The 25,739-nt window shown below is 37.5% G+C and overlaps 3 protein-coding genes across 7 annotated transcripts; 1 reads left to right on the forward strand and 2 right to left on the reverse strand.

The window, feature by feature from the left end:
* Nucleotides 1-10,716, forward strand: LOC107585554 (kinesin light chain 1-like). 5 transcript variants are annotated; one of them, XM_016272618.1, is made up of 15 exons: nt 3-68; nt 1,014-1,279; nt 2,746-2,778; nt 3,899-4,124; nt 4,211-4,441; nt 6,894-6,969; nt 7,246-7,471; nt 7,565-7,652; nt 7,800-7,901; nt 8,346-8,519; nt 8,628-8,727; nt 8,828-8,877; nt 8,960-9,090; nt 9,179-9,245; nt 9,743-10,716. In XM_016272618.1, the coding sequence occupies exons 4-15, from the start codon at nt 3,915-3,917 to the stop codon at nt 9,827-9,829; spliced, it is 1,542 nt and encodes a 513-aa protein (XP_016128104.1). In that variant the 5' UTR covers nt 3-68; nt 1,014-1,279; nt 2,746-2,778; nt 3,899-3,914; the 3' UTR covers nt 9,830-10,716. The 5 variants fall into 5 exon arrangements, with proteins under 5 accessions (XP_016128108.1, XP_016128104.1, XP_016128103.1 ...); XM_016272617.1 differs by lacking the exon at nt 2,746-2,778; XM_016272620.1 differs by lacking the exon at nt 2,746-2,778 and having other exon boundaries at nt 1,014-1,127.
* An 852-nt stretch (nt 10,717-11,568) lies between these two features.
* LOC107585555 (TFIIH basal transcription factor complex helicase XPD subunit-like) lies at nt 11,569-23,403 on the reverse strand. Its single transcript, XM_016272623.1, is given in 23 exon segments — nt 11,569-12,462; nt 12,889-13,032; nt 13,102-13,245; nt 13,352-13,422; nt 14,442-14,514; nt 14,638-14,730; nt 14,827-14,948; nt 14,996-15,059; nt 15,347-15,448; nt 15,805-15,874; nt 15,976-16,045; nt 16,360-16,478; nt 17,446-17,614; nt 18,026-18,159; nt 18,260-18,356; nt 18,443-18,566; nt 18,666-18,782; nt 22,000-22,116; nt 22,189-22,302; nt 22,438-22,500; nt 22,602-22,679; nt 23,044-23,143; nt 23,233-23,403. Coding segments are annotated over 23 exon segments (2,283 nt in total). The 5' UTR covers nt 23,238-23,403; the 3' UTR covers nt 11,569-12,369.
* Nucleotides 23,404-23,873: 470 nt separating this feature from the next.
* On the reverse strand, nt 23,874-25,604 carry LOC107585559 (cdc42 effector protein 2-like). Its single transcript, XM_016272627.1, has one exon. The coding sequence runs from the start codon at nt 25,387-25,389 to the stop codon at nt 24,553-24,555; it is 837 nt and encodes a 278-aa protein (XP_016128113.1). The 5' UTR covers nt 25,390-25,604; the 3' UTR covers nt 23,874-24,552.
* Between the last annotated feature and the right edge of the window lie 135 nt (nt 25,605-25,739).

Raw genomic sequence — 25,739 nt, forward strand, 5'->3', positions numbered from 1 at the left:
GCTAAGCATTGATAAAAGAAGCAGCTTGTCATCATTACATATGCACAATGTCCTAAAATGCTGTCTAGGTAGGCAACTCTTATTTTTTATTCTATATTTTCACAATAAAAGTGGGCTGCCTCACTAATGCTGTCATTAGTGAAGCAGTCAAGTCGTTCTAATTAAATGTCACTTGAAATGTGAGGCTTTGTAATCATAACTGAAATATTTATAAACACGGACTTATTTATAATAATCACTCAAAAATAAAAATAAAAATACTGTGCCAATGTTTCCACCAGGTTATTATGGGATGGTATGTTGGTGCCTGTACTTTTTAGTGATTCAATGTCAATATAGCAATCTACTTGAACTAAAATCTGCTTTTTACCATAAAATGTACTCCTGTCTATCATGATAATACAGGTGGTAAAATAGAAATGCACATAAGGAGTTCATGGTAATTCCAAGATGCCATAAAACATGGGCAGAAAACAACACACGACACTAAAATAATCAACTAAATAATATACATTACTGATAACAATATTAAAATATAATCGTGTCCTTTTCCTGTTTTTCAGCATAAATGATATGGTAATTCAGAGTTTTTAACTACAAAAAATGTGACAGTATTTTATGGTAAAACTACATCTACTGCTTTCTCAAACCGTTTACAGTCTTTTTTTATGGAGCTGCATTAAATGGTTAGGCCTACTTTTCTAAATGTGAGCCAATTGAAATTATTAAGAATAAACTACATTTTAATTGAAGAGTTCAGATGCAAAAGCTGAAAAGAACCTATTCATTGCCATTAAAGTGAAATTACTGAACCTACATATAGAAGCATTATTAAAAAAATAATAATAATAATAATAATTTTAGAAGAAAAGTTCAAACGGCGCTAGAGGCTTTTGCATCTGATTGCATATCTGATTCAAGTATATTTGTAATTAGTCATCATGACACCCTCCAATAAAAAAGCGTTATTGTGCACGCCTCATGTATTTGTTGATGTGGTGATGCTCCATTAGGCGCAGTTCTGAGCTGCGGCAGATAGGTGGCCTGTGGTGGTCGCGCAGGCAGCTCACGGCGCAGTCGCGGTAATGAACGGACGGATCAGGTAAGCGCTGTTAATTCAACAACAGGTGAGTGAATGACCGCGACCGAGGCTCTGCTTGGCTGTTACATCCGTTAATCGCGACTACATCAAGGAAATAAAGATGTGATGTGGATTGTTTTAGTCGGAATTGTCTGGCTGTAAGTTCCGCGTCGTGGCCACTTGTCCAAGTTACTGCAGGTAAATGAATATTAGCTGCTCACACTCACTGGCCAACAGACTCTTTATGTGACCTGAGAGAATAAAAAGCTTTACAATGCGGTTTAATAGACTATTACACCTTCGTTTGTTGTCACTGTTTGTTTTTCCTGAATTAGCCTTCGTTACAACTGCTAATCTGGTGAAAGACAGCATGTTTAACACTTATCGTCACTAAAAATCACTTTTACAGAGGTCTACCCATCATAGAGTGTCATTGTTTGTTTATTATAGGAGATATTCATTCATTTTAGGTTGGCCAGCTTAATTGTCACAATGTATATTTTATTCAAACGGGGTTATTAATATTAATATTTAATATTTTCCCTATAGCTATATAGCTCTTAAATTTATCTGTAAATATATGTCTGTACTTAAAACAATTCTTTGTTTACACAACACGTGTCTGGATATAGACGATTCAGCATCATGAGAGAATGAACACTTTACTATTCAATTGACAGATCAAATAGATCATTTTTGTCATTATTTACTCACCCTCATGTCAAGCCAAACCTCCAAATGTGTACGACCTTCTTTCTTCTATGAACTTTGTGGATTCTTGTGCCATTCTTTTCAATATACTGACCGTAAAGAATGATTGACAGCTGTCAAGCTCCAAACTGAATGTGACTCCTGCTGTTCTGTGTTCCAGGTCTTCTAAAGCCATACGATAACTTTTCGTCGTAAAGAACAGACTTAAGTTTAAGCTGTTATTCGCTGAAATTTTGAATGAGAAGATTTGGAATATACCACACTAGTCATATGAACACATTTATGACACTTTTATGGTGAATCCTTCAAGTGTTGAACTGGATTCATTAAGCCAGGGTATTCAATGTAATTTTATACAGATCAGAACTGAAAGGTTTTTCAACAGCAACAGCCAAAATAGAGAAAAATAAAAAACATGCAAGATAGCCATTGGTCCACTCCACCCTTTAAGCATGCCAGACTGGTACCTAATGCATGTATCATTGTTTTGTTATTTTCTCAATTAAACCCATATATCCGTGTTGATGACCTGATCGGTCTGGCGTAAACATGAGCTCAGTCCTTTACCTCCCCAGAGAGATCTCTGTTCCTACCTGTAAACTGATTCTTACCTAGCAACCCTTCTGCTTGTTTTCATGTGTTGGAGTGGCAGGCAAGCGTCACTTCACTTTTCTCACTAACAGGAGTCTATGCTCTTATGATCTAAAATAGGGCACAATGTACTGTATTAATATGAAGTAATTTTCTGTTTTTATTTTTTACAGGTGTTTTACCTGTATTTTGAATTTTGCACTTCATTTTACAGTTACCTAAATTTCTGTAAAATTAATGGATTATGTCTTGCCAGACAATTACCAGTACATTTTTTGCCAGTTTATATTTGTTGTATTCTCTGGTGCTTCTTAAAAAACATATATCCCATATTTATTTTGAAGATTTTTCTTTCTTTGCAGTCAAAGGAGATCTTGCTTTTAGCGTGAATTAAGGTTAGTTTCTGATATTCTATACTGCGTGTGATATAATTTTACCTGTGACCCTTTTCTGTTTGTCTAGTAGTTGTTTGTGTGGAGTTTGTCTACACAATTTTCTTCCTGAAATATCACCTACGGTGTTTCTTGGCAGTGTGCATTTATTATGCCACCCACATTAACAACAATGACTGTGTACTGTAGGATTATGTAGCAGAAGTTGCTCTGCAAGTATAATTTGAATGCTGAGACTTTTTTATGCTGCACATTGCATTTTAAAAACTATAAAAAATGGAGATAAAATGGAATTATAGAAATAAACTATAAAAGTGGTTCTTTATCTTTTTTGTGACACAGAAGCAACATATAAAATACACCCATTTACACTGAATGTTTGAAAAAAAGACGTCAAGCACACAAACCACTTTCTATTTAGTAAATCTGTTTAAATCCAGACTAAGCAGTTAATTATACAGTAGCTAAACTTTGGGGTTTACGTTCTGATCTGTGTTAATTACCTTTAGATATTTGAATATTTTTGAAAAAAGTCACCAAGCTTGCATTTAAAAAAAAAATCAAAAATTTTAAATATTGTGAGATATCATTCAATTTAAAATGAGTGTTTTTTATTTGAATATAATTTAAAAAGTAATGTATTCCTGTGATGGCAAAGCTGAATTTTCAGCAGCCAATAGTCTTCAGTGTCACAGGATCCTTCAGAAATCATTCTAAAATGTTGATTTGGTGCTAAAGAAACATTTCTTATTATTACCAATGTTAAAACAGTTGTGCTGCTTTATATATTTGTGAAAGATGTGATACATTGTTTCATGACACTTTAAAATAGGAAGTCTAAAAGAACAACATTTATTTGAAATTTTATAACATTATAAATGTCTCTTACTTTTGATCAATTTATTGCATGCATGCTCAAAAAAAACCTTTTGTCATGAACAATATGTCAGTTTACCACTTTGAATAATCATTTGCGTCATCAAAACAGATACTCAATATAGTAACCCAGAAATGTGTGAATGTTATAATGCACTCCTGCATGCTATGTGAACAATTCCCTAGAGTCCTGGTCAATTTGCACACTAAATGCATGTTGATACCAAATGTATATTTTCCTCCCTAGGGTCTGAGTGTCAGACATGTTGTCAGGGGAGGAAATCTTATGCAGCACCCAGCAGGTGATCGCAGGGCTGGAGGCTCTGCGTGGAGAGAACTGCACGCTGCTGGACAGCCTGCAGGAAACGCTCCAGAGTCAGACGCCCAGCGAGAGCGCTAGCCTGGAGCAGGAGAAGACCAACATCATCTTAGAGTCTCTGGAGAGGATTGAACTGGGCCTAGGAGAGGCGCAAGTGAGCGGCGCAGTCAACTTCATTCACTTGCTGTCTCATTAAGAGCCTTTTCACTCACCCTAGCTGTCTGTTTCCCGCTCATCCAGGTGATGATGGCTCTGTCAGCACACCTGGGCTCTTTGGAGGCAGAGAAGCAGAAGTTGCGTGCTCAGGTGCGGAGGTTGTGCCAGGAGAACCAGTGGCTGAGGGACGAGCTGGCCCGGGCCCAGCAGCAGCTACAGGAGCGGGAACAGGAAGTGGTTACTTTAGAGGAGCAGAACAGACACCTGCAGTTCATGAGCAGCATCCGCAAGTACGACCACGAAGAGCCACCTATGGTAAGGGTTCATCTTGAAAACATTCATATGGTTAAAACATTTAGGTTTATAGGCTAAACGTTTGTTCTAGACTAGCTTTGTGGATATGGGTTTTTGTAAGAAAATGGCAAGCAATTAAATCACCTTCACCCACCTTCACCTGTCCCTTAGTCTGGTTGACTGTTGGGGCGCCACAGATGCTCTGGCAGCCAGCTTCTTCCATTCCTCCCTCTTCTCAGCTTTTCTCAAGGTCTCGCCCAGCATATGGCCTGTCCACTCCTGAATGTTGTTTTCCCATCTCTTTCTCTGCCTGCCTCTCTTCCTCCCTCTTGGCACTGTGCCCTGCAGGACTGTCTTCGCAAGTCCTGATGACCTTATTAAATGGCTGTACCACCTCAGCTTCCATTTTTTCACCACAGTCAGGAGGTCATCATATGGCCCAATGGTCCGCCGAATTCTGTCATGTACTTCTTCATTGGAGATGTGATTTCTGTAGAAGATGCCGAGGAGTTTTCTGAAGCATCTCATCTCCATGACCTGAACTTTCCTTTCCAGTTCAGCTGTTAGTGTCCAAATCTCACAGGCATATAAAAATATGGACATGACTAGGGAGCGCATCAGTCTGATATTTGAGCTGAGGGCTATGTTCCTGTCACTCCAGATGGTCTTTAATTTTGTCAGTGCCACTGTGGTGTGGGCGATCCTGGCGAGTATCTCAGGTTTGGACCCTTCATCCGCAACGAAAGCATCCAGGTATTTCTACAGTATTATTAAGGTTGAACGCCTTTTTGAAGTCCACAAAAAAAGTTTTGTTGATGTTGTAGGTATCTCTCGCATATTATCCTAAGGTTGAAGATCTGCTCTGATGTGCTGCGCCCTTGTCCATTTGCGGCTTCAATCGATTCAGTAGGATCTTTAGCACGACCTTGCTTGGGTGGCTTATAAGGCTGATGGTACGATAATTCTGGCAAAGTTGTAGATTGCCTTTCTTAGGGAGGATGATGATGAGAGACTGGGTCCATGGTTTGGGCCATTCTCCTGTCTGCCAGATCTTGTTGCAGATATTCAGTAGGGCACCTATCATGGCATCTCCCCCTGCTTGCATGAGCTCTGCAGGGACGTTATCCACTCCCGCCGACTTCCCCTTCTTAAGCGATTTCATTGCTTATTCCACTTCTGTGTGAAGGATGGGGTAGTTGTCATTGTCGGTTGCTGGGGGGGACATTCAGTACCTCTGGATCTCCTGTGGTTTCATAGCTGTACAGCTCTGAGCAGTACTCAGTCCAACTCTTTAGGATGTCCTGTTCTTCAGTCAGACAATTACCGTCCTTGTATGGCTTGTGTTCGCCCTTGCTTTGTGTTGGTCAGGTCTTTCAACAGCTGGTATGCTTATATATAATGCATCACATTCATTTACCAAGTTGCACACAATTAAATAATATTTGACAAAATTACATATTGATTGGAAACAATATTCTGCTCACAAGTGATATTAACCTTGATTTTTTTTTCTTGATTTTCTTACATTTATTTGATCTCATATTTAATCTCAGGCATATTTTTTGCTGTGGTTATGTCTGATAAATAATTTTAAATAAATATATATTTATTTTTTTTGCAGTGGGACAATCACAATTTGTGTAAGATCTATATAACATCTCTTCCATCTTTTTTTGACCCTCTAACTCTAGCACCCTCTATTCTAATTCTATTATTTAAAAAAAAGTGTCCCTTTTAGACTTGCACTCTATTCATTTACTGCTTGTTTTCTTTAAAAAAAAAAACACTAGCTTTTCTAATCTTTTTGTATTCTGTCTATTTGCTTTCTTTTTATTTGTTATACAATTAACAAAAGCAAAAAAGGCCTGTAACACTAGCTTGCTCTATTCTTTTTCTATTCTATCTGTTTTCTTTCTTTTCTTTCTTTTTTTCTTTTCTATTTGGATTATCATAGCTTTAAACAATGTAATTCATATTTTCATGATGGATTTTCATATTTTATCTAATGTCTGTGCTTGACACAATGCTAAAACCATTCCATCCATACAAAATGGCATTTAATAAGGAAAAATAAATGCATGGCATGACATAAAGTCAGTCCGACCTTCATATAACAAGAAAAAAAAAAAGGTTGAGATCTGAAAAAGCAACACTTGGGACATAAAAGTACCAAAAGTAAAAAAAAAAAAAAAAACACCCACCTTTTTGACTTGAAGGCCCACCACTAACCCCAATATAATCAAAGATATTTCTGTATTTCTTCAGTAATTATGACAAAGATGCTTGATTTCAAACTTTTTTTATTAACAAAGTCTAGGAGTATTGATATATTAAATTAACCATGATTTATTAGATTAACCATGATTCATTTTGTGATTTCAAAAACTGTATGATTAGGCACCACTGGTCTAAAGGCTATTCAAAATATTAAATCGTAAACTCATGACATGCTCATGCTGTTTGTTTCTTACAGGAGGATAAAGATTCTACTTCAGGGAAGGGGTCCCTTGATGATCTCTTTCCTTCTGAAGAAGAGGAGCAATCACACAGTACGACACTCCTCACAGACCACAGCTGTTCCTTTACACATTTGTTTATTGAGTTTTTGCCATGTCAGCTGTTAGAGCAAGCAAGGGTTTGGTTAACGCAAGGTTTAGCACAGTGTTAAGTTTCAACCACAGTTAGGATTTACTATAACCACAACTAGAATTTCAAAAATCAGGAAATTGAGAAATGTAACAAGATTGGTTTGAGCTCATGATCACCGCAGCTCAATCTATCGGAGCATGTGTGCATGTATCTCAGCTCTACTCTTGTATTTGCAGTGTCTCAGCCACACAGTAGTGCTGCCGCTGCTGCCCAGCAAGGAGGATATGAGATCCCTGCCCGCCTCCGAACTCTCCACAACCTGGTGATCCAGTACGCCTCTCAGGGCCGCTATGAGGTGGCCGTGCCGCTCTGCAAGCAAGCTCTGGAGGACCTGGAGAAATCCTCAGGCCACAGCCATCCTGATGTTGCTACCATGCTCAATATCCTGGCTTTGGTGTACAGGTCACACATTCATTTAACCTTAAGTGTAAATATAATTATTAATCTGTATTACATTCTAATCTTATTAAATAACATTAATATTATGCTATACAGGGATCAAAACAAATACAAGGAAGCGGCCAATCTCCTGAATGATGCATTGGCTATCCGCGAGAAGACATTAGGCATTGACCATCCAGCAGTATGTTCTGTTTGAAGATGGAATGTGTTACTGTTATAGTTTGCTTTGCTCTTTTTTTCTTTTTGTATTTCTCTGAAAAGTCAATAGTCACATATGCAATCTATATACATTAGGTCCCTTTCCTTGAGTTTATGTTTGTGTTTGTAGGTGGCAGCTACTCTGAATAATCTGGCTGTGTTGTATGGAAAAAGAGGGAAGTATAAAGAGGCAGAGCCACTGTGTAAAAGAGCTCTGGAGATCAGAGAAAAGGTACTGACACAAAAAGAGTGAGTGGTTTTCCCACCTGTCCTTTCTATAACAGCTGTCAGATCAGATCAACTTACCCCTGTACACTACCGTTCAAAACTTTGGGGTCAGTGAGATTTTTTTATTTTATTTTATTTTTTAAAGAAGATAATTTCATTTAGCAAGGATGCATTAAATTGATCAAAGGCTTTTACATTACATATGTAAAAAAAAAAATATTTCAAATAAATGTTATTCTTCAAATGTTCTATTCATCAAAATATCCTGGTTTGCACGAACACAACATAGTAGCAAATCATCATATTATAATGATTTTATCCTTACCAGTAAATCATGGACAACTGGAAAAGTCATGGAGCCTTTAAATGTTGTTGTGGCCTTGGAGTCAAAAAGGTTGAGAACCACTGGTCTAGATTAAATATCTTGCCTATCTTTGTCTGTTGATAGGTGCTTGGGACAGATCACCCTGATGTAGCCAAGCAGCTGAATAACTTAGCCCTCCTATGCCAGAACCAGGGCAAATACCAGGAAGTGGAGCAGCACTATGAACGTGCACTGCACATTTACCAGAGCCAGCTGGGTCCAGACGATGCCAACGTGGCCAAGACCAAGAACAACCTGGTCAGGATAGGAAATGAGTATCTTGTCAAATGCTTGTGTTTTTTGTTTATAATGGTAGCAGTAGTATATTATGCATGATATATAATATACCATTCATTTACCCTTCAGGCCTCCTGTTATCTCAAGCAGGGGAAATACAGGCAAGCTGAGGCTCTTTATAAAGAGATTCTGACTCGTGCTCATGAGAAGGAGTTTGGCTCAGTGGAGGGTAAAATCAGTTTTACTTCTGCCTTCAGAGGAAGTTTTAGACACCGTAGTTTGACCTGCTAAGCATACTTGTCCAATAGTAAATTAATATTTTCACATAGGGGACGGCCGGCCGGTTTGGATACATACAGAGGAGGGAAGCTCTAGACAGGTATGTTTTCAATCCAAATATGCATGTTCTATTAGGAAAAATAGCCTTTTAATGTACAATTTGTGTGTGTGTGTGTGTGTAGGATGGTCTGGGAAGTCTGAAGCGCAGTGGATCGTTCACCAAGCTCCGGGAATCTATAAGACGAAGCAGTGAGAAGCTTGTTCGGAAACTGAAAGGAGTTGGAACACAGGAAACAGCCCCTCGAGCTGCTGGGTAATGATATTCTGCTTATTGTTCAGCTCTCGTCACTTTTGATGTAGAAGAGAGCAGTATTTTTAACTACTCATTTATTTTTAAACAGGATGAAGAGAGCCAATTCTCTAAATGTGCTTAATGTGGGTCTCAAAGAAAGTCAAGAGCCTGATATGGTAAGCGTTGGGTCTTTGCTTTCAAATTTGCTCAAGTATCTTATATTCACTAAGACTGCATTTATTTGAGCAAGTATTTGATCATTTATTTTGATACAGTAAAATGTTATATTGTGAAATAATATGATTTATAATGTTTTCTATTTGAATATATGATCCTTCAGATATCGGTCTAATATGCTGATTTGGTGCTTAATACATTTCGTATTATTATCATTGTTGAAGACAGTTGTGCTGCTATATATTTCTGGTGGAAACTGATAAAATTTTTTCAGAACATTTATAATATTACAAAAGATTACTATATCAAATAAATGCTGTTCTTTTGAACTTTATATGAATCAATTTAATGTATAATTGCTGAATAAAAGTATTTTCTTCTCAGTGGACCCAAACTTTTGAAGGGTGATGCATACTTTTACAGTAATCAGGAATTAGTTAAAGGATGGTGATTGAGAATGGTTATCGGATAATGAAAGTCTATTTTGTCTTTTCAGAAGCCCAATAGGCTGACAGATGCACGGGGTCTGAGTTCAAGCACGCAGAGTTTAGCACGCCGTGCATCTCTGAGCGGTGACAGCTAACTTTCAGACATGCCATGTGACATCAGGACTGATGCAGAGATGTCAGCCTCACATCTGGCTGGTCTGTAATGACTGCAAAGGTCATATTTGACAATAATATGAGGAATAGTATATGACGATGAATGCACACACTTCACAGCAGTCTGTCAAAGTGCTTCTGGAAAAGGAGAGCACACTTTGGCTTTACAAAAATATTTTTTACACTGTAAAATCAGTTCAGTCTACTCATTTTTAAAAGCCTGTTGCAATATAAAATGTCACAGAAATTTATAATTTATTGCATTTCAAAGATAGGACCATTACCACAGTCTTAGGCAGGGTGCAGTTTTTTTTTTAATAAAAGTGCGATCACATTTTATTGCTCAGCAGAATTTTGCAGGCAAAATCCAGTCATTTCAATAGGAATCCATGCACTCAGGACTTTTGTGTACTTAGGTTTCACTCATGTTCAGGTTGGTCGCACAAATTTGCTATATTGACCAACAGAAAGCCTTTGTTGTGAGAGTCTCTATTTTGTAAGCCTAATTCATTGCTACATTATTGACAATGGACATTTTTTTGCCTGCATAATTTTACTAATGTAACTGCACCTTACCACTGTTTACTTAGAATATTGTAGCAATATGTGACATACATTCCATGTCCTCACACTACCATGCAATAGAATTATAGTATTTGCACTTAAGGGATAGTGGAAAAAATTAAAATTCTGTCATTAATTACGCACCCCCGCAAGACCTTCGTTCATCTTCAGAACACAAATTAAGATATTTTTGATGAAATCCGAGAGCTTTCTGACCCTGCTTAGGCAGCAGGCCCAGGCAGGTAGTAAGAACATTGTTAAAAGTCCATGTGAACAGTGGTTCAACCATAATGTTATGAAGCTTTGAGAATACTTTTCGTGCACAGAGAAAACAAAAACTACTTTATTCAACAATTCTTTGCAGGGTCAGAAAGCTCTCGGATTTCATCAAAAATATCTAAATTTGCATTTCGAAGATGAATGAAGGTCTTGTTTGGAACAACAACATGAGGGTGAGTAATTAATGACAGAATTTTAATTTTTGGGGGAACTATCACTTTAAATCTTCAAATGGCTTCTAAATGCTCTTGAAGGCACAATATGTAATTTTCGCCGCTAGAGGGCGTTTATTCAAAATAAACAAATAGACAAAGGCGTAGTTTGATGCAGTGACTGAGTGTGGAATCATGGGAGTTGTCTTCATCCCCACAGCCGATGCAATCCGACGGGACTCGTGCAGAAATCATGTTCATGGCTGAGATAATGATTTATTAATGTAGTAGAATGAAGCAGGCTGAGGCTGAAAGCCGTCGAAGTGAAACAAGGCCGCTGAACGAGCGTGACACACGGCTCGAAAGCAGCGGAGCTTTTATTATGCCACAGTCGACTGCTTCCACTCCTTCCGGTCGTGCGGATGTGGGGAAAAAAAGCAGGCACTGTTTTATCATACTAGATATATTTGAAAGTTCTGTTATTATGCTACTCTGTGCAGTCGTCACCGGTCTATTAAAACGCAAAACATTTTAAAAGCATCTTTGGTGTTTCCATGTTTTCTTCAAAACAAAACTGGAAATCGAGGGGTTATGACGTAATTGGCAGGCGACACAATGACACTATAGAAACGGTCCATGTCACTAGTTAAAATTGCTTATTTCTCTGGATTTAAACATTCTTCGAAACATTTCGGATAATGTAAGTACACAAGTCAGCAAAATATATAACACAGTTCTAGTGGTTTTTGGATATTTTAATAAAAAAATCTTACATATTGTGCCTTTAACACAAAAATTCCTAATGGTAATCCATGATGTTACATTCCAAGATGATTGTAAGACATGCTGTTGTGCATACTAATTTGTATGTTTCTGAGTTAATATCAACCAATTGTGGTACATACTTGTGCCTATAATATAAGGGACTTTTGATTTTTCAATTTCAAGCACATGTACTTTATATTTATGCATGCTGTGCTGTTGCTTTAGTTTAAGCACTTCTCAACACAATAGGAAGGATTTTACATGTGCAGAATTTCAGGGTACAGGGCTAATATATAGTATATAACTTGAATCTTGCTAGTGGATGTAGTTACTGAGAGGTTAGACATCATATGAGCTGTTATATAATCTAAACAGCTGTACATTCTATATTGTTGAATCATGTTACAGATTCCGTGAGCATAGGGAGTATATTTATATACTGAACGTTGCTGATGAACCAAATAAAATTGTTCTACCTCTGTTAAAATCAATATGTGTAAAAAGTGTTTTCAGATAATTAGGTGGTTGACAGCTGATAAGGCCCAATCAATAGCTGGTATGCAACTCCTGGTGACCTCCAGTAGCTTCCCCTTAATTCAGTGTGCTTGTGTGCCCTCTGCAGCTGGTTTTGAGACAGCATGTTTCTCTTCAAACAGTAAAGAACAACACTGGATAAAGAACAGCATTTATTAATGCTTCTTGTTGTAGAAAACACCATATTAAAGAATACATATATATACACATCTCCCAGACCAGAGACCTCAGGCTTGTTGAGCGATCTGAGCAATTTTCTGAAGCATGTCCTCAGACTGCAGTTGTTCCAGGGTCAGCAGGGACAGACCCAACTGATCCTCCTGCCACACAAACATGACAAAAAGACTCTTAATACAACATAAATAAAAACATGTACCTCACAACCTCATCCCTGTAAACCAGGGGTGGGGAACGTTGATCCTGGAGGGCCGGTGTCCCTGCAGAGTTTAGCTCCAACCCTAATTAAAAACACCTGAACCAGCTAATCAAGGTCTTCGGGATGCATTTAGGTTTTTTTTTCCTAGGGTTTTTCAGGGTTGGAACTAAACTCTGCAGGAGAGTGGCCCTCCAGGATCAACGTTCCCCACCCCTGCTGTAAACGTATCATTGTGCTTTTGCTTTTTGTGTATATATGTATGATTTAAACTGGTTTAAATTGATAAAAAATTTAACAACTTATTGAATGAACACATAAAGCGTGAGAAGTTTAGATCATTGAACAGGCTGAGGAAGGTTATTGTGGTTACCTGTCTGAAGGGCTGGGCCATCTGTCGTAGAAAGTACTTGGCTAACTGCACAGTCTCATCAATGGTCAGATTTAGGCTTCCATCTGTAAGGTGTTCCTGAATCCAGCGGGGCAGCTTTCCTCGCTTATCTGCTCGTGCGTAACGCTGAGGGAAACACAAGAATTAAACAACTTAGAAAAAAAAATCATGCTACCTTCTCATCAGTTTACTTACCTTATCTGCAAAGATCATCAGGCCGTAGTCTGTTTTGCCTCGGATGGCTCTGCCCACACACTGAGTCGCATGGCGCATCGCATCAAATGTCAGAAAGTCATTTTCCCGGATTTGAAACTGATCTCTGAGGTATTCCAACCGTGCCTAATTCAAGCAAACAGGTCAGGGTATTTCTTTTCATTACAGAATGTATTGGAAATCTTATCAATTAGAAATGTATTCGAGATCTGGGAGAAAAAGCTCTACAAACCTTGAGGATTCGGCTCTGGGTGTAAACGTATGGCACTCCAAACATGATAACGGCACGGCCAAAATGATGAACTGGTGAACAAATGTTTACACTTAATTGTTTTAAAGAATTTGCTAATTACAAGTTTTCTGCATGTTTTATGAAAGTAATTTTAAGACTTGGTAAGACTAAGTAAAGAAAATTTTGGAAGGGCATTTGTAATGGAAGGGCACACAAAATTTGTTTAAAACAAGACAAAAATATCTGCCAATAACATCAGAAAGATAAACTTCCTTCTCATTTGGTACCTCAAGTAAAATTATCTTGATTTAAGAATGTTTAAAGGTCCCATGGCATGAAAATTTCACTTTATGAGGTTTTTTAACATTAATAGGAGGTCCCCTAGCCTGCCTACGGTCCCCCAGTGGCTAGAAATGGCGATAGGTGTAAACCGAGCCCTGGGTATCCTGCTTCGCCTTTGAGAAAATGAAAGCTCAGATGGCCCAATCTGGAATCTTCCCTTTATGTCGTCATACGGGGAAAGGTTACCTCCCCTTTCTCTGCTTTGCCCGCCCAGAGAATTTGGCCCGGCCATGAGAAAATGAGCTACTACTGTGCGAGGCGAGCGCAATATTTTTTTTTCCTCGAGAGACATCATGGCTTGCAAACGAGCGAAGCATGGCAGTTGCCCCGCCTCTCTCCTCCTCATTAGTATTTAAAGCTACAGACACAGAAATGGCACATCCTAAGGAAAGCTCATTGTGGGACTGGCTCGTAGTGGCTGAAATTCTGCACCAAGGCTGAATTTCGGGAAAGAGACTTCAGATAGAGTACTAGGGACCACTTAGGCCTATATAAAAGCAGCCAAAAAGCAGCATGTCATGGGACCTTTAAATATTTGTACTGGGAAAAAAGAACAAAAATACAGAGGAAGATATTCTTCTTTTTTTTTTACACGCAACATTTAATGCCATGATTTTATGAATGTAAGACATTCTGCTCCAATTTAAAACTTTTCTAAGGCCTTAATTTATGGCAGGGTGAATTAAGTCTTAAGACCAGCAGAAAACCTGTATAAAGAAAGCTCAAAATTGAAAGAAGGAGTATCCACCAAAGTCAATCCCCTCTGACACTTTCCCTCTTGCCACTGAGAGCAGAATTGCTCCTCTGCCGTTCTCACAGGCCTGAAAGCAAAAGACAACAAAAGTGATTACATTAACACAGGGAACCTAAAATAAAGTCAACATCACTCAACACGATTACAGAAAATTGGATTAGGGAGCATTAAAACCCCAATGTTTATTGACCTCTTGATACTTCTCCAGGGCCATGCTGGTCTCAGCTGCATCCTGGGTTTCTATGAAAATGAGCTTGTTTCTTTGGATGTTCTCAAGGATGCCCTACAAATCCAGCAAGAGAATGAGTTGAGAATTAGTTATGATTATCATAACGGCACTTTCAGTGATTTGAGAAGGAATCAAGTTGTCTCTTCATACCTGTTCATACCATGAAGCCACAATGTTCTCCATGTATATGTAACTCGTGAAGAATGCAACGATCCCATCAGGAACGATGGCAGACATTTCCAGCAGCAGGTTTTCATAATTCCGGATCACAGCTATGGGATGTATTTTAAATAATGCAAACAAAAACAAAACAACTTGCCAAAATCTTCTCTGGTCTCAAACTTGGAGGTCATCGCTACTTGATCATTCCCTCTGCCAACAATCTGAAAGTTGGAAAAATATAATGGTTTAAAATGGTTAAAAATACACACACACACACACACACACACACATATATATATATATATATATACTTCTGGAATCACATAATGAAATACTCAGTTTCCATTGAGCAGCTTTGTCAGCAGAAAATCACTGATTTAATGTGTTTTTAAAAGATGCCAGCCCAGTATATCTTCATTCGAAACTCTCTATTAAATATGTAAATATTTGCATAAATGCTTTCTTTAAATAGTAAACTACAACGGTGGCATTGCGAGTCATAACTCACAAGAGGGCACAGACAGGTTCGTGCCAGTGTCATGGTGAAGGATGCTGTAGTGACTGGGTGGAAATCAAGGATGCGTGGGTAGATGTCCAGTGGAGAGAGTGTCTGTTTAGAGACAGAATCAAAAATGATCTAAATCAAATATTTGCTAACTCAAAATAGTGAAGCTTCTATTACAAACAACTGCAGAAGATATTGTAAATAACATTTGTGTTTTGCAATAACCGTAGAAGTAAAGGCTACAGATGTTGTATAAAAGGTTCCCCATTAAACTAAAATTAGCAAGCTAAAGCAAACCCATTTTAAATGCGGCCTGCACGCTTTAAGGTGAAAGTGGAGTTTGTCTTACACAGATGGCATGAGTGTTACAGTGGGATTACAATGAAGAGTTTAGTGAGCAGTGTGTGTGTAATCTAGTATTCATGGAAAATGGGGCATATGGATTGAGGAGCACATTTTACCCCTGATGTGATAATGACTGATTAAAAGCGCCCAAACACTGGCTTTATGGCGATAGAGGGGTCCATGCAACTGCATAGAAAGAATCCAAAATGAGTGACAAAGCTAATAAATTAAATTAAAAAGATAATAGAAAATGCGTGAGAAACTGTATTAGAGCAGAATTAATGCACCTGAAGTGAAGAACAGGATTTGCTATGGTTGGCGTTCTATCTTCAAAGGGCTCAATGATGATGGTAAAGCCTAAAAGAGAACAATTACACATAAGAACTCGCTTTTGCAGGAAATCATAAGTAGATTGAGGGGAGTCTGAGATATTAGCAGTGCTAAGGTGTGGTCACATGAGTGAATTTCACTGGTCAAAAAAAAAAAAAAAAAATCCAAGACTTGAACCCATTGCAAAATCTGCACAGGGAAACTGTTTGCTCACATGCACAATCCCTAATCATATAGATTTCCTTTGAAATTACTGGATTTCTCCAGCGCAAATTCACAGAATTAAATTTTATGTGACCATAGCTTTATAATGGAAGGAAGGCAGGATGATGCTTTGTTACCTTTGCTATAAGTGCTGACAAGTGTGGCAAAGTGTGAGATCAAGGTAATGGCTGAAAAGTCAGCAATGTCTGCGATCTCCAGCATCCTCAGGAGTGAGCGCAGCCGCTCTGCACAAAATCTGGAAGTGGATTAAATATTAATTTAGGCTGCGGTGAATATGCTGCTTCATTACTTAAAGGGGGGGGTACAATGCTGTTTCATACATTCAGAGTAGTTTATACTGTTGAAGAGTTGGATTCTCATGGTAAGCATGGAAAAAGTTTCAAAAAACTTTTTGGACGCATGACAATTTATTTGGCACAGAGTATTTCTGTGCCAAAAATCGTCCTTCCGGGTTCGTACAAGTTTCGGAGAGTTTTTTTTCGATAGTGGCTCTTAATGACGTAAACGAGGGTGGAACTCCTTATATGGGCATTTCTCCCGGAAGAACGCATCCGCGCACGCATCGACCAGAGCAAGAGTGAGATCACGCTTCATCCACCAGCGCTGCACGGGACTCGCTTGGGAAGAATGTCTCCAATCCAAAGAAGTGTGTTTTTGGTTGTAAGGGAAAGATAACTTTGTTCAGCTTCCTAAAGAACCCAGCATTATTGTAAACAGTGGATACAGTTTGTTTTTCCGGAGCAGCAACGGAGTTTCACAAGTGTGTTTGTTGATGAACGTTTTATAAACAAGGCCCAGTTCGATGCTGAATTTGCACATCGTTTGATACTGAAAGATGGAGCGGTCCCAGCTATAAAAGATCCCGGTCATGATTCAGAACTGCAGACGGTAAGTGAAACGGCATCAAATGTCTGTTTTGTTGGCATCCGTGTCCAAGTGCTCGTCACACTTTAGCGCCGCCCACGGCGCGCCTCCAGGAGCTCGGCTTTTTCCAGAGAGAATCGTAAAGCTGTATCTTTCTTTTATAAATATGATCAAACTAAAGACTTTTTGGAGATATGAAGGATGCAGTACTACTCTATAGGTACTGAAGATTAACATGAGATTGGGTGAAACTGTGTGTGTTATGCCCCCTTTAATAATGACCATCAGTACTTCCAGTATGGAATGGCAGAAGAAACAGACTTGATTCTTTTACTCACCTCAGGGGTTTGCGGTCAATGCAGACCTTCTTATAGATGTCTTTAAGGAACTGAGGGGCACTCTCTTGCACCACATGATGGATTCGCAAACGTGCCTTCAGGTACTCCAGGAAGTGCTTTATAAAGCCCACGAAGTGCTCTGCAGTGCGAATGCTGCCAGGTACAGCCTCTGTAGTTAGAGTCACATATCCCAAATATATTTGGATACTTAAGGCACACTTAATGAAGCAAAATTTTAAAACAAGTGGTATTTAAAGAAATGTAGCTATTTAAAGCAAAATTATCACAAAAGAAGTCTGTTAGGTTTCATATTATAGAACAGACATTGTATTTTTATTGTTCAGATCAACACTAAAAGTATCTGGACATTTCTGGATGTCAAACAGGGAGGATGACTTCATTCATCAGCTAAAAATTACCTTGGGACCAGTTGGTTGAAAGCCATCACCAAAATGCTCAGTTAAAAGTTTTGTGAAATATGCCATTTGTTTGCAGATGCCACTTGGTTTATCTAATGCAAAGACAGACATTTTTGTGTGACTCAAATATTTTAGGGGTTGTTGTAGATAATAAATCTGACCTTGAAGGATTTCATCTGGCAGAACTGGGTTGGACAGATACATGTCAGTTTCTCTGGCAACATTTGCTTCTTTAAGACCTTCAACTAATCTCCTGTATTCTTCTCTGAGTTTGGCAGCATCTGTTTCCTTAATTCTTTACAAGAACACAAACAGACGGCAGGAAATGAAAGGCATTACTCATGTAGTAATAAATAAAATACTAATGAATTCACTCTTCCAGTATTTTGTCACACCTGCTAATGGTGTTTTGCAGGGTTTCCACATTAGTCTGACAGCGATCGAGAGTCCTCCTGGTAATGTTGATGCTCATGGAATCAATACACACATTATCTAGCGGGAACAATATCAGCTTAAATAGCCAAGATCTGTCCACATGATATGGGTGATCATAACAAGTACTGCAAATTTCTACTCACCGATGTTGTGAGCCTCGGCGAACACAACTACAGATTTCTTTGTGAGCTCTTTCGAGACCAGGTCTGCAATTTTTGGATCAAGTAAGTAATGGTAGCTGTACACTACAATGTTTGCGTGAAGAATCTAAAAGAAGAAAAGTATGAGAGCAACAACAATCAATTGTATACAATCGTCAATCAATTGCAGCAAACATCCACCATATTAAATCTAGCAAGTACTCACTGCGTAACATGCCAGGAAGTACGGACACCAGCCTTTTCTACGCCCAAAGTCCTTCAGATCATCCAAGTTATATATACCAGGGGGAATGGGCACCTGTCTGCCTACTGCATCAAATTGCTGCATACAGGCAAATGATTATTTTAATTAGTGCTGTCAAATGATTAATCGCGATTAATTGCATACAAAATAAAAAAATTTGTTTGAATAATATATGTGTGTGTTCTGTGTATATTTATTATGTATATAAATACACACACATACAGTATACATTTTGAAAATATTTACATGTATTTACATGTCTATATTTACATTCATAGGATTTATATTATAAATATATTTAATATATACACAACATATTTTTCTGAAATATATACATGCATGTGTGTGTATTTATATATACATAATAAATATACACAGTACGCATACATATATTATGTAAACAAACTTTTATTTTGGATGCTATCAATCACAATTAATCATTTGACAGCACTAATTTTAATGTCAGTTAAATATTTTACTTTAAATAGATTTATATTTAAATGTTTTTAGTTTTAATATATATATATATATTTTTTTTTTTTTTCAATCGTCAATCAATTGCAGCAAACATCCACCATATTAAATCTAGCAAGTACTCACTACGCAGTGAAGTACGGACACCAGCCTTTTCTACGCCCAAAGTCCTTCAGATCATCCAAGTTATATATACCAGGGGGAATGGGCACCTGTCTGCCTACTGCATCAAATTGCTGCATACAGGCAAATGATTATTTTAATTAGTGCTGTCAAATGATTAATCGCGATTAATTGCATACAAAATAAAAAAATTTGTTTGAATAATATATGTGTGTGTTCTGTGTATATTTATTATGTATATAAATACACACACATACAGTATACATTTTGAAAATATTTACATGTATTTACATGTCTATATTTACATTCATAGGATTTATATTATAAATATATTTAATATATACACAACATATTTTTCTGAAATATATACATGCATGTGTGTGTATTTATATATACATAATAAATATACACAGTACGCATACATATATTATGTAAACAAACTTTTATTTTGGATGCTATCAATCACAATTAATCATTTGACAGCACTAATTTTAATGTCAGTTAAATATTTTACTTTAAATAGATTTATATTTAAATGTTTTTAGTTTTAATATATATATATATATTTTTTTTTTTTTTTTTTTTTTTACATAAACTGTGTGTGTTATGCCCCCTTTAATAATGACCATCAGTACTTCCAGTATGGAATGGCAGAAGAAACAGACTTGATTCTTTTACTCACCTCAGGGGTTTGCGGTCAATGCAGACCTTCTTATAGATGTCTTTAAGGAACTGAGGGGCACTCTCTTGCACCACATGATGGATTCGCAAACGTGCCTTCAGGTACTCCAGGAAGTGCTTTATAAAGCCCACGAAGTGCTCTGCAGTGCGAATGCTGCCAGGTACAGCCTCTGTAGTTAGAGTCACATATCCCAAATATATTTGGATACTTAAGGCACACTTAATGAAGCAAAATTTTAAAACAAGTGGTATTTAAAGAAATGTAGCTATTTAAAGCAAAATTATCACAAAAGAAGTCTGTTAGGTTTCATATTATAGAACAGACATTGTATTTTTATTGTTCAGATCAACACTAAAAGTATCTGGACATTTCTGGATGTCAAACAGGGAGGATGACTTCATTCATCAGCTAAAAATTACCTTGGGACCAGTTGGTTGAAAGCCATCACCAAAATGCTCAGTTAAAAGTTTTGTGAAATATGCCATTTGTTTGCAGATGCCACTTGGTTTATCTAATGCAAAGACAGACATTTTTGTGTGACTCAAATATTTTAGGGGTTGTTGTAGATAATAAATCTGACCTTGAAGGATTTCATCTGGCAGAACTGGGTTGGACAGATACATGTCAGTTTCTCTGGCAACATTTGCTTCTTTAAGACCTTCAACTAATCTCCTGTATTCTTCTCTGAGTTTGGCAGCATCTGTTTCCTTAATTCTTTACAAGAACACAAACAGACGGCAGGAAATGAAAGGCATTACTCATGTAGTAATAAATAAAATACTAATGAATTCACTCTTCCAGTATTTTGTCACACCTGCTAATGGTGTTTTGCAGGGTTTCCACATTAGTCTGACAGCGATCGAGAGTCCTCCTGGTAATGTTGATGCTCATGGAATCAATACACACATTATCTAGCGGGAACAATATCAGCTTAAATAGCCAAGATCTGTCCACATGATATGGGTGATCATAACAAGTACTGCAAATTTCTACTCACCGATGTTGTGAGCCTCGGCGAACACAACTACAGATTTCTTTGTGAGCTCTTTCGAGACCAGGTCTGCAATTTTTGGATCAAGTAAGTAATGGTAGCTGTACACTACAATGTTTGCGTGAAGAATCTAAAAGAAGAAAAGTATGAGAGCAACAACAATCAATTGTATACAATCGTCAATCAATTGCAGCAAACATCCACCATATTAAATCTAGCAAGTACTCACTACGCAGTGAAGTACGGACACCAGCCTTTTCTACGCCCAAAGTCCTTCAGATCATCCAAGATATATATACCAGGGGGAATGGGCACCTGTCTGCCTACTGCATCAAATTGCTGCATACAGGCAAATGATTATTTTAATTAGTGCTGTCAAATGATTAATCGCGATTAATTGCATACAAAATAAAAAAATTTGTTTGAATAATATATGTGTGTGTTCTGTGTATATTTATTATGTATATAAATACACACACATACAGTATACATTTTGAAAATATTTACATGTATTTACATGTCTATATTTACATTCATAGGATTTATATTATAAATATATTTAATATATACACAACATATTTTTCTGAAATATATACATGCATGTGTGTGTATTTATATATACATAATAAATATACACAGTACGCATACATATATTATGTAAACAAACTTTTATTTTGGATGCTATCAATCACAATTAATCATTTGACAGCACTAATTTTAATGTCAGTTAAATATTTTACTTTAAATAGATTTATATTTAAATGTTTTTAGTTTTAATATATATATATATATTTTTTTTTTTTTTTTACATGATATATTTTATATATATTAACTAACAATAAATGTTTATCATTTTAAAACATAAATATTTTAAAAATGTAAAAATATTTCTTCTAATAAACATGATTATTTCATATTCTAGAATACAATAAAATACATACAGGGATTCAGGCCTTACACAAATTGTACCAGGATTAGAAAAAAAGGCCAAATGCTACAGCAAATGCTTGAGAAATGCTTCACACCTCATAGAACTGGCAGACAGGTTGACTTGGGTTACTGGGATGCTGCGCACGAATATATGATGCTGTCAGGCTGTGACACTTTCCATCTACTTCTTTTCCAAAACGCAGAGAGCTCACCTGTAATCACACATTCACTTTTGCTTAATGAGTTCACCTGCACAAAAAGATTTACTGAAACCACACTTCTACCTCAGGATGAATGCACAGGTTTTTCCGTGAAGAAAGTGCCAGTGCAAGGAAGTCATTTTTCACTCCTGTTTGCTTTGCATAATAATCCATTAGTTTCCTTAGCTCCTCCACAACCTGACAGGAGAACAGAGAGGTTACAGAAAATAAATAGATAATTAAACGATGAAACGCATATTTGAAAATAAATGTAAAAATAAGTCATGAACTAAGTATGCAATGGGTTATAAACATGTATGTAATGTTGAATACCTTCTCTATCTCAGGCACTGTGCGAGAACAGTAGACAAGCTTGGTGACTTCTAAAGGGTGATCCTGCAAGTGATGAAAATATAAATCAAATTATATGCAGTTATCAGACTCTCATTATAGTGAAGTTTCAAGTTATATAACACAGTCATTCAGAAATCCCTCACCTTCTGGTAAGCAACAATGAGGGAAAGAAGAGAAATTGTTTTTCCTGTTCCTGAAGGCATCTCGAGAACTCCATGACCCTTTGCAAGATAATAAAAGTGGGGAAACAGATAGATAGATAGATAGATAGATAGATAGATAGATAGATAGTAATGTATTATACATAATTAAGACACCAACAAAAGCTATTCAACATTACAAAAACACAAGCACTAATTTTCACATGAGATGCTTACACTCAATTCCATTCAATATTCTAATTGCAAATGGTTTAATTCTAAATAAATAATAGTGCTGTACTGTATAAAGTAACTGAAAATGCAGTTTAAACCCGTTTTAGATTACGTGTTGCACATTACATCACATGGTACTTTTGGCACGGCGTGAAAAGTCATGTTAACTACCCTTAATTAATGTTGGCTTAATAAATGGATTATAACACACCTTTGCGTCCAGCGTCCTCTTCAGCTCAAGCATGTACGAGTATTGTTCAGGATAAATGTAGTCATACGGAAAGTAGACTAATAACCCCTCGATATTCAGCCTAAATGGATGAAAGAGGCATTAGAGCAGAAAACCTCTTTTTAATAAACAGCGGTTTGGAGAATAGCCAGTCTGCACATTTGTACTCACTTCATGTTGGCTAACAGTAATTTGCAGCACTGGGGTGTTTCTGGAGGTCAGTTTTCTATAATTTCACACATTTATATAGCAGTAATTGTAACTGTCATATGTATTTTACACAACAGACTTCTATCGCGTTTTTAGAGTTTTTTACAGGCGTTTTTAGTAGCACGAAAAGCTGTCGCAGTTAAAACGCGTAAGGTATTTTGGCTCTGTGATTGGTTGTTCGCTTGAAAACCCTCCCCAGTCTGTTATCTTATTGGATGATACGCATGTCAATTCACCTTTTCAGCGGAAGTACATTTAGCACCTTCGGGGTTAGACCTAAATAATCGAAAAGAAGTCCGGACTAAGCTTTCACTAAAGAAAAAATTGTCATGACAACCAGTCTGTCATTCTGCCCGACTGGTTGTCCTTTCCTACCATCAGCTATTGTAAAGCAATAATAAATCAATTGTAATAATAATAATAATAATAATACATTTAATTTTAGGAAATACTTTTTAAAAAATTGATAGATGTAGATATTTTTTGTTAAATACTTATTCCATTCCACAAACATTCCATTTTAATACAAGAAAGAAAAAAAGAAAGAAAGAAAAGTATTTTATTATTAAAACAGTAGTAGAGGCATATCTTTTTATAATATTTTATTTACATGATCATTTTATTTCATATATCACAACGCAATAAAATACTGTATTATAACACCCCATCAAAGATAAACCTTTACAAAGTGATTTCCTTTGTACTCATATTAGGCAGGGAAAATAATTATCTTAGATCACCTAGATCTAATGTTTTACATATCTGCATAATATGTTTACTCCAGTGGAAGTAAATCAAAACTCCATTTTGGGTCATTACTTGATAATAGTCACCTACATTGACTAAAAATGATACTTTCTGAACTTTATGCAAAATGTTTGACTTTTTCCAGGAAAATGTATTACATAGCCAAAATCCCAATTCCTTTCCCTGCAAAGCATAGCTTAATAAGTAATAGCAAATATTAAAATGCTTAAATATTTTACACCTCCAGTTAGCCTAAAATGACCAAAACCCAGCAAAACACTGCTCTTGTTATGTTATAAATTAACAATGTTGTGCTATGACTGGATCACCTTATGGAAATGAATAGATTGATGGATTGTATTTTTCAGAGTCAAAGCTGTAAAGATTATTGCCTAAAAATATGCCATAACTCTGCAGCATCTGTGGCACAGCCAGCTATTGCTCATCCCAATTCTTTCATTGTCCTCTGAAACAGGCATAATAAGATGCCATGGGTGAGCTAACGCCTATATTACAGTATCTAAAAGAGTCCCCTTATATCTCATGTCTCTCTTCCACACTCTTATAACGGTCCATGATCCTAAGAACATCCTCCAAAATGGATGGTCCCAGGTCCAGGTCCAAACCCATAAGAGACTCCGAGCGTGACATGCTGGGTGAGATAGCCGGAGATTCACAGTGTTCGCTCTGCAGGTCCTCATTACTAAGCCCTGCATCAGAGTCCAGACTCAAGCCTCGTTTTGGCTCCAGCGGACCGCAGCCTTCCAACATGGAGTCATCCGAGGAAGCCTCGGATAAGGAGCCCGTTGATGGCACCAGGTGCGGCAGGACTGCGATGGAGGCAGAGAGAGTGAGGTCACGACAGGGATCCCTGCGCTTCCCAATCCCTTCCTCACACACAGACATGGAGCGCTGCTGTGTCGGACTGTGATGGTGATTCTGCTGCTTATGAACAGGGGACGGCTGCTCGTCTAAATGCAGACGTGGGGGTTTAGGAGGAGGTTCCACAGGAGCAATGAACACCGGCATGGAGATGGTGGTTTTGAGGAAAGAATTGTGATGTGAATTATAACTGCGATGGTAAGTGTGGCTCTTGCTGTTCACATCGAAGATCTCATCCATTCTTTTGTCAATGCTGTGAGAACGAGAGCCGGGCATTTGATTGAGGGTTGGAAGCATATTGAGTTTGCCTTGCAAGAATCCCACATCGCCAAACATGTCCCCTTCTCCCTCAGGCCCAACATGGGCACTGTGACGCACATCACCCAGCGGTGGGCTTATCATGTCTCCTGAAAGAACGTCCCGTATTTTTTGCTTCTTGCCTCGCTTTGGTGTGGATGTCTTTAAGTACATGGGTGTCTTGGCTGGCATTCTGTTTCCCAGTATTTTGTGTCAAATGTGTGATGATGTTTGTCACAGAAATGGAGAGGAACCTAGTCCTCAGTCTGATATTAACTCTTTCATACGTTTGGGTTGGTTTGTCTCCTTTATTTCACTTCTAAATTTCCCAGAAGGCAGCTGGAAGCGACGTCCTTTATGTCTGAAACTCTTCAGAAGCTCCTGGAATGTATCATCACAACTGCAGATCTGAGGAACAAACAAAGAGAAGAAAGATTTACAACCTGTGAAACTCGAGTGGGGTTGTAGAAAAAAAAACTCAAAGAAAAGCACATATATTTACTGTGCAATTTCAACGACAAAGAAAGCAACTCTGTTTTTCT

This window comes from Sinocyclocheilus grahami, unplaced genomic scaffold (assembly GCF_001515645.1).
Source record: "Sinocyclocheilus grahami isolate Dianchi unplaced genomic scaffold, SAMN03320097.WGS_v1.1 scaffold72.1, whole genome shotgun sequence".
Lineage (NCBI taxonomy): Eukaryota > Metazoa > Chordata > Actinopteri > Cypriniformes > Cyprinidae > Sinocyclocheilus > Sinocyclocheilus grahami.

Excerpts from the sequence above, each read along its gene's own strand:
- LOC107585559 (XM_016272627.1), bottom strand. The coding sequence starts at position 25,389 with ATGCCAGCCAAGACACCCATGTACTTAAAGACATCCACACCAAAGCGA.
- LOC107585554 (XM_016272618.1), top strand. The coding sequence starts at position 3,915 with ATGTTGTCAGGGGAGGAAATCTTATGCAGCACCCAGCAGGTGATCGCA. Across the intron at positions 4,125-4,210 it reads TGGGCCTAGGAGAGGCGCAA|GTGATGATGGCTCTGTCAGC; the intron begins GTGAGCGGCGCA and ends CCGCTCATCCAG. Across the intron at positions 7,902-8,345 it reads CTCTGGAGATCAGAGAAAAG|GTGCTTGGGACAGATCACCC; the intron begins GTACTGACACAA and ends GTCTGTTGATAG.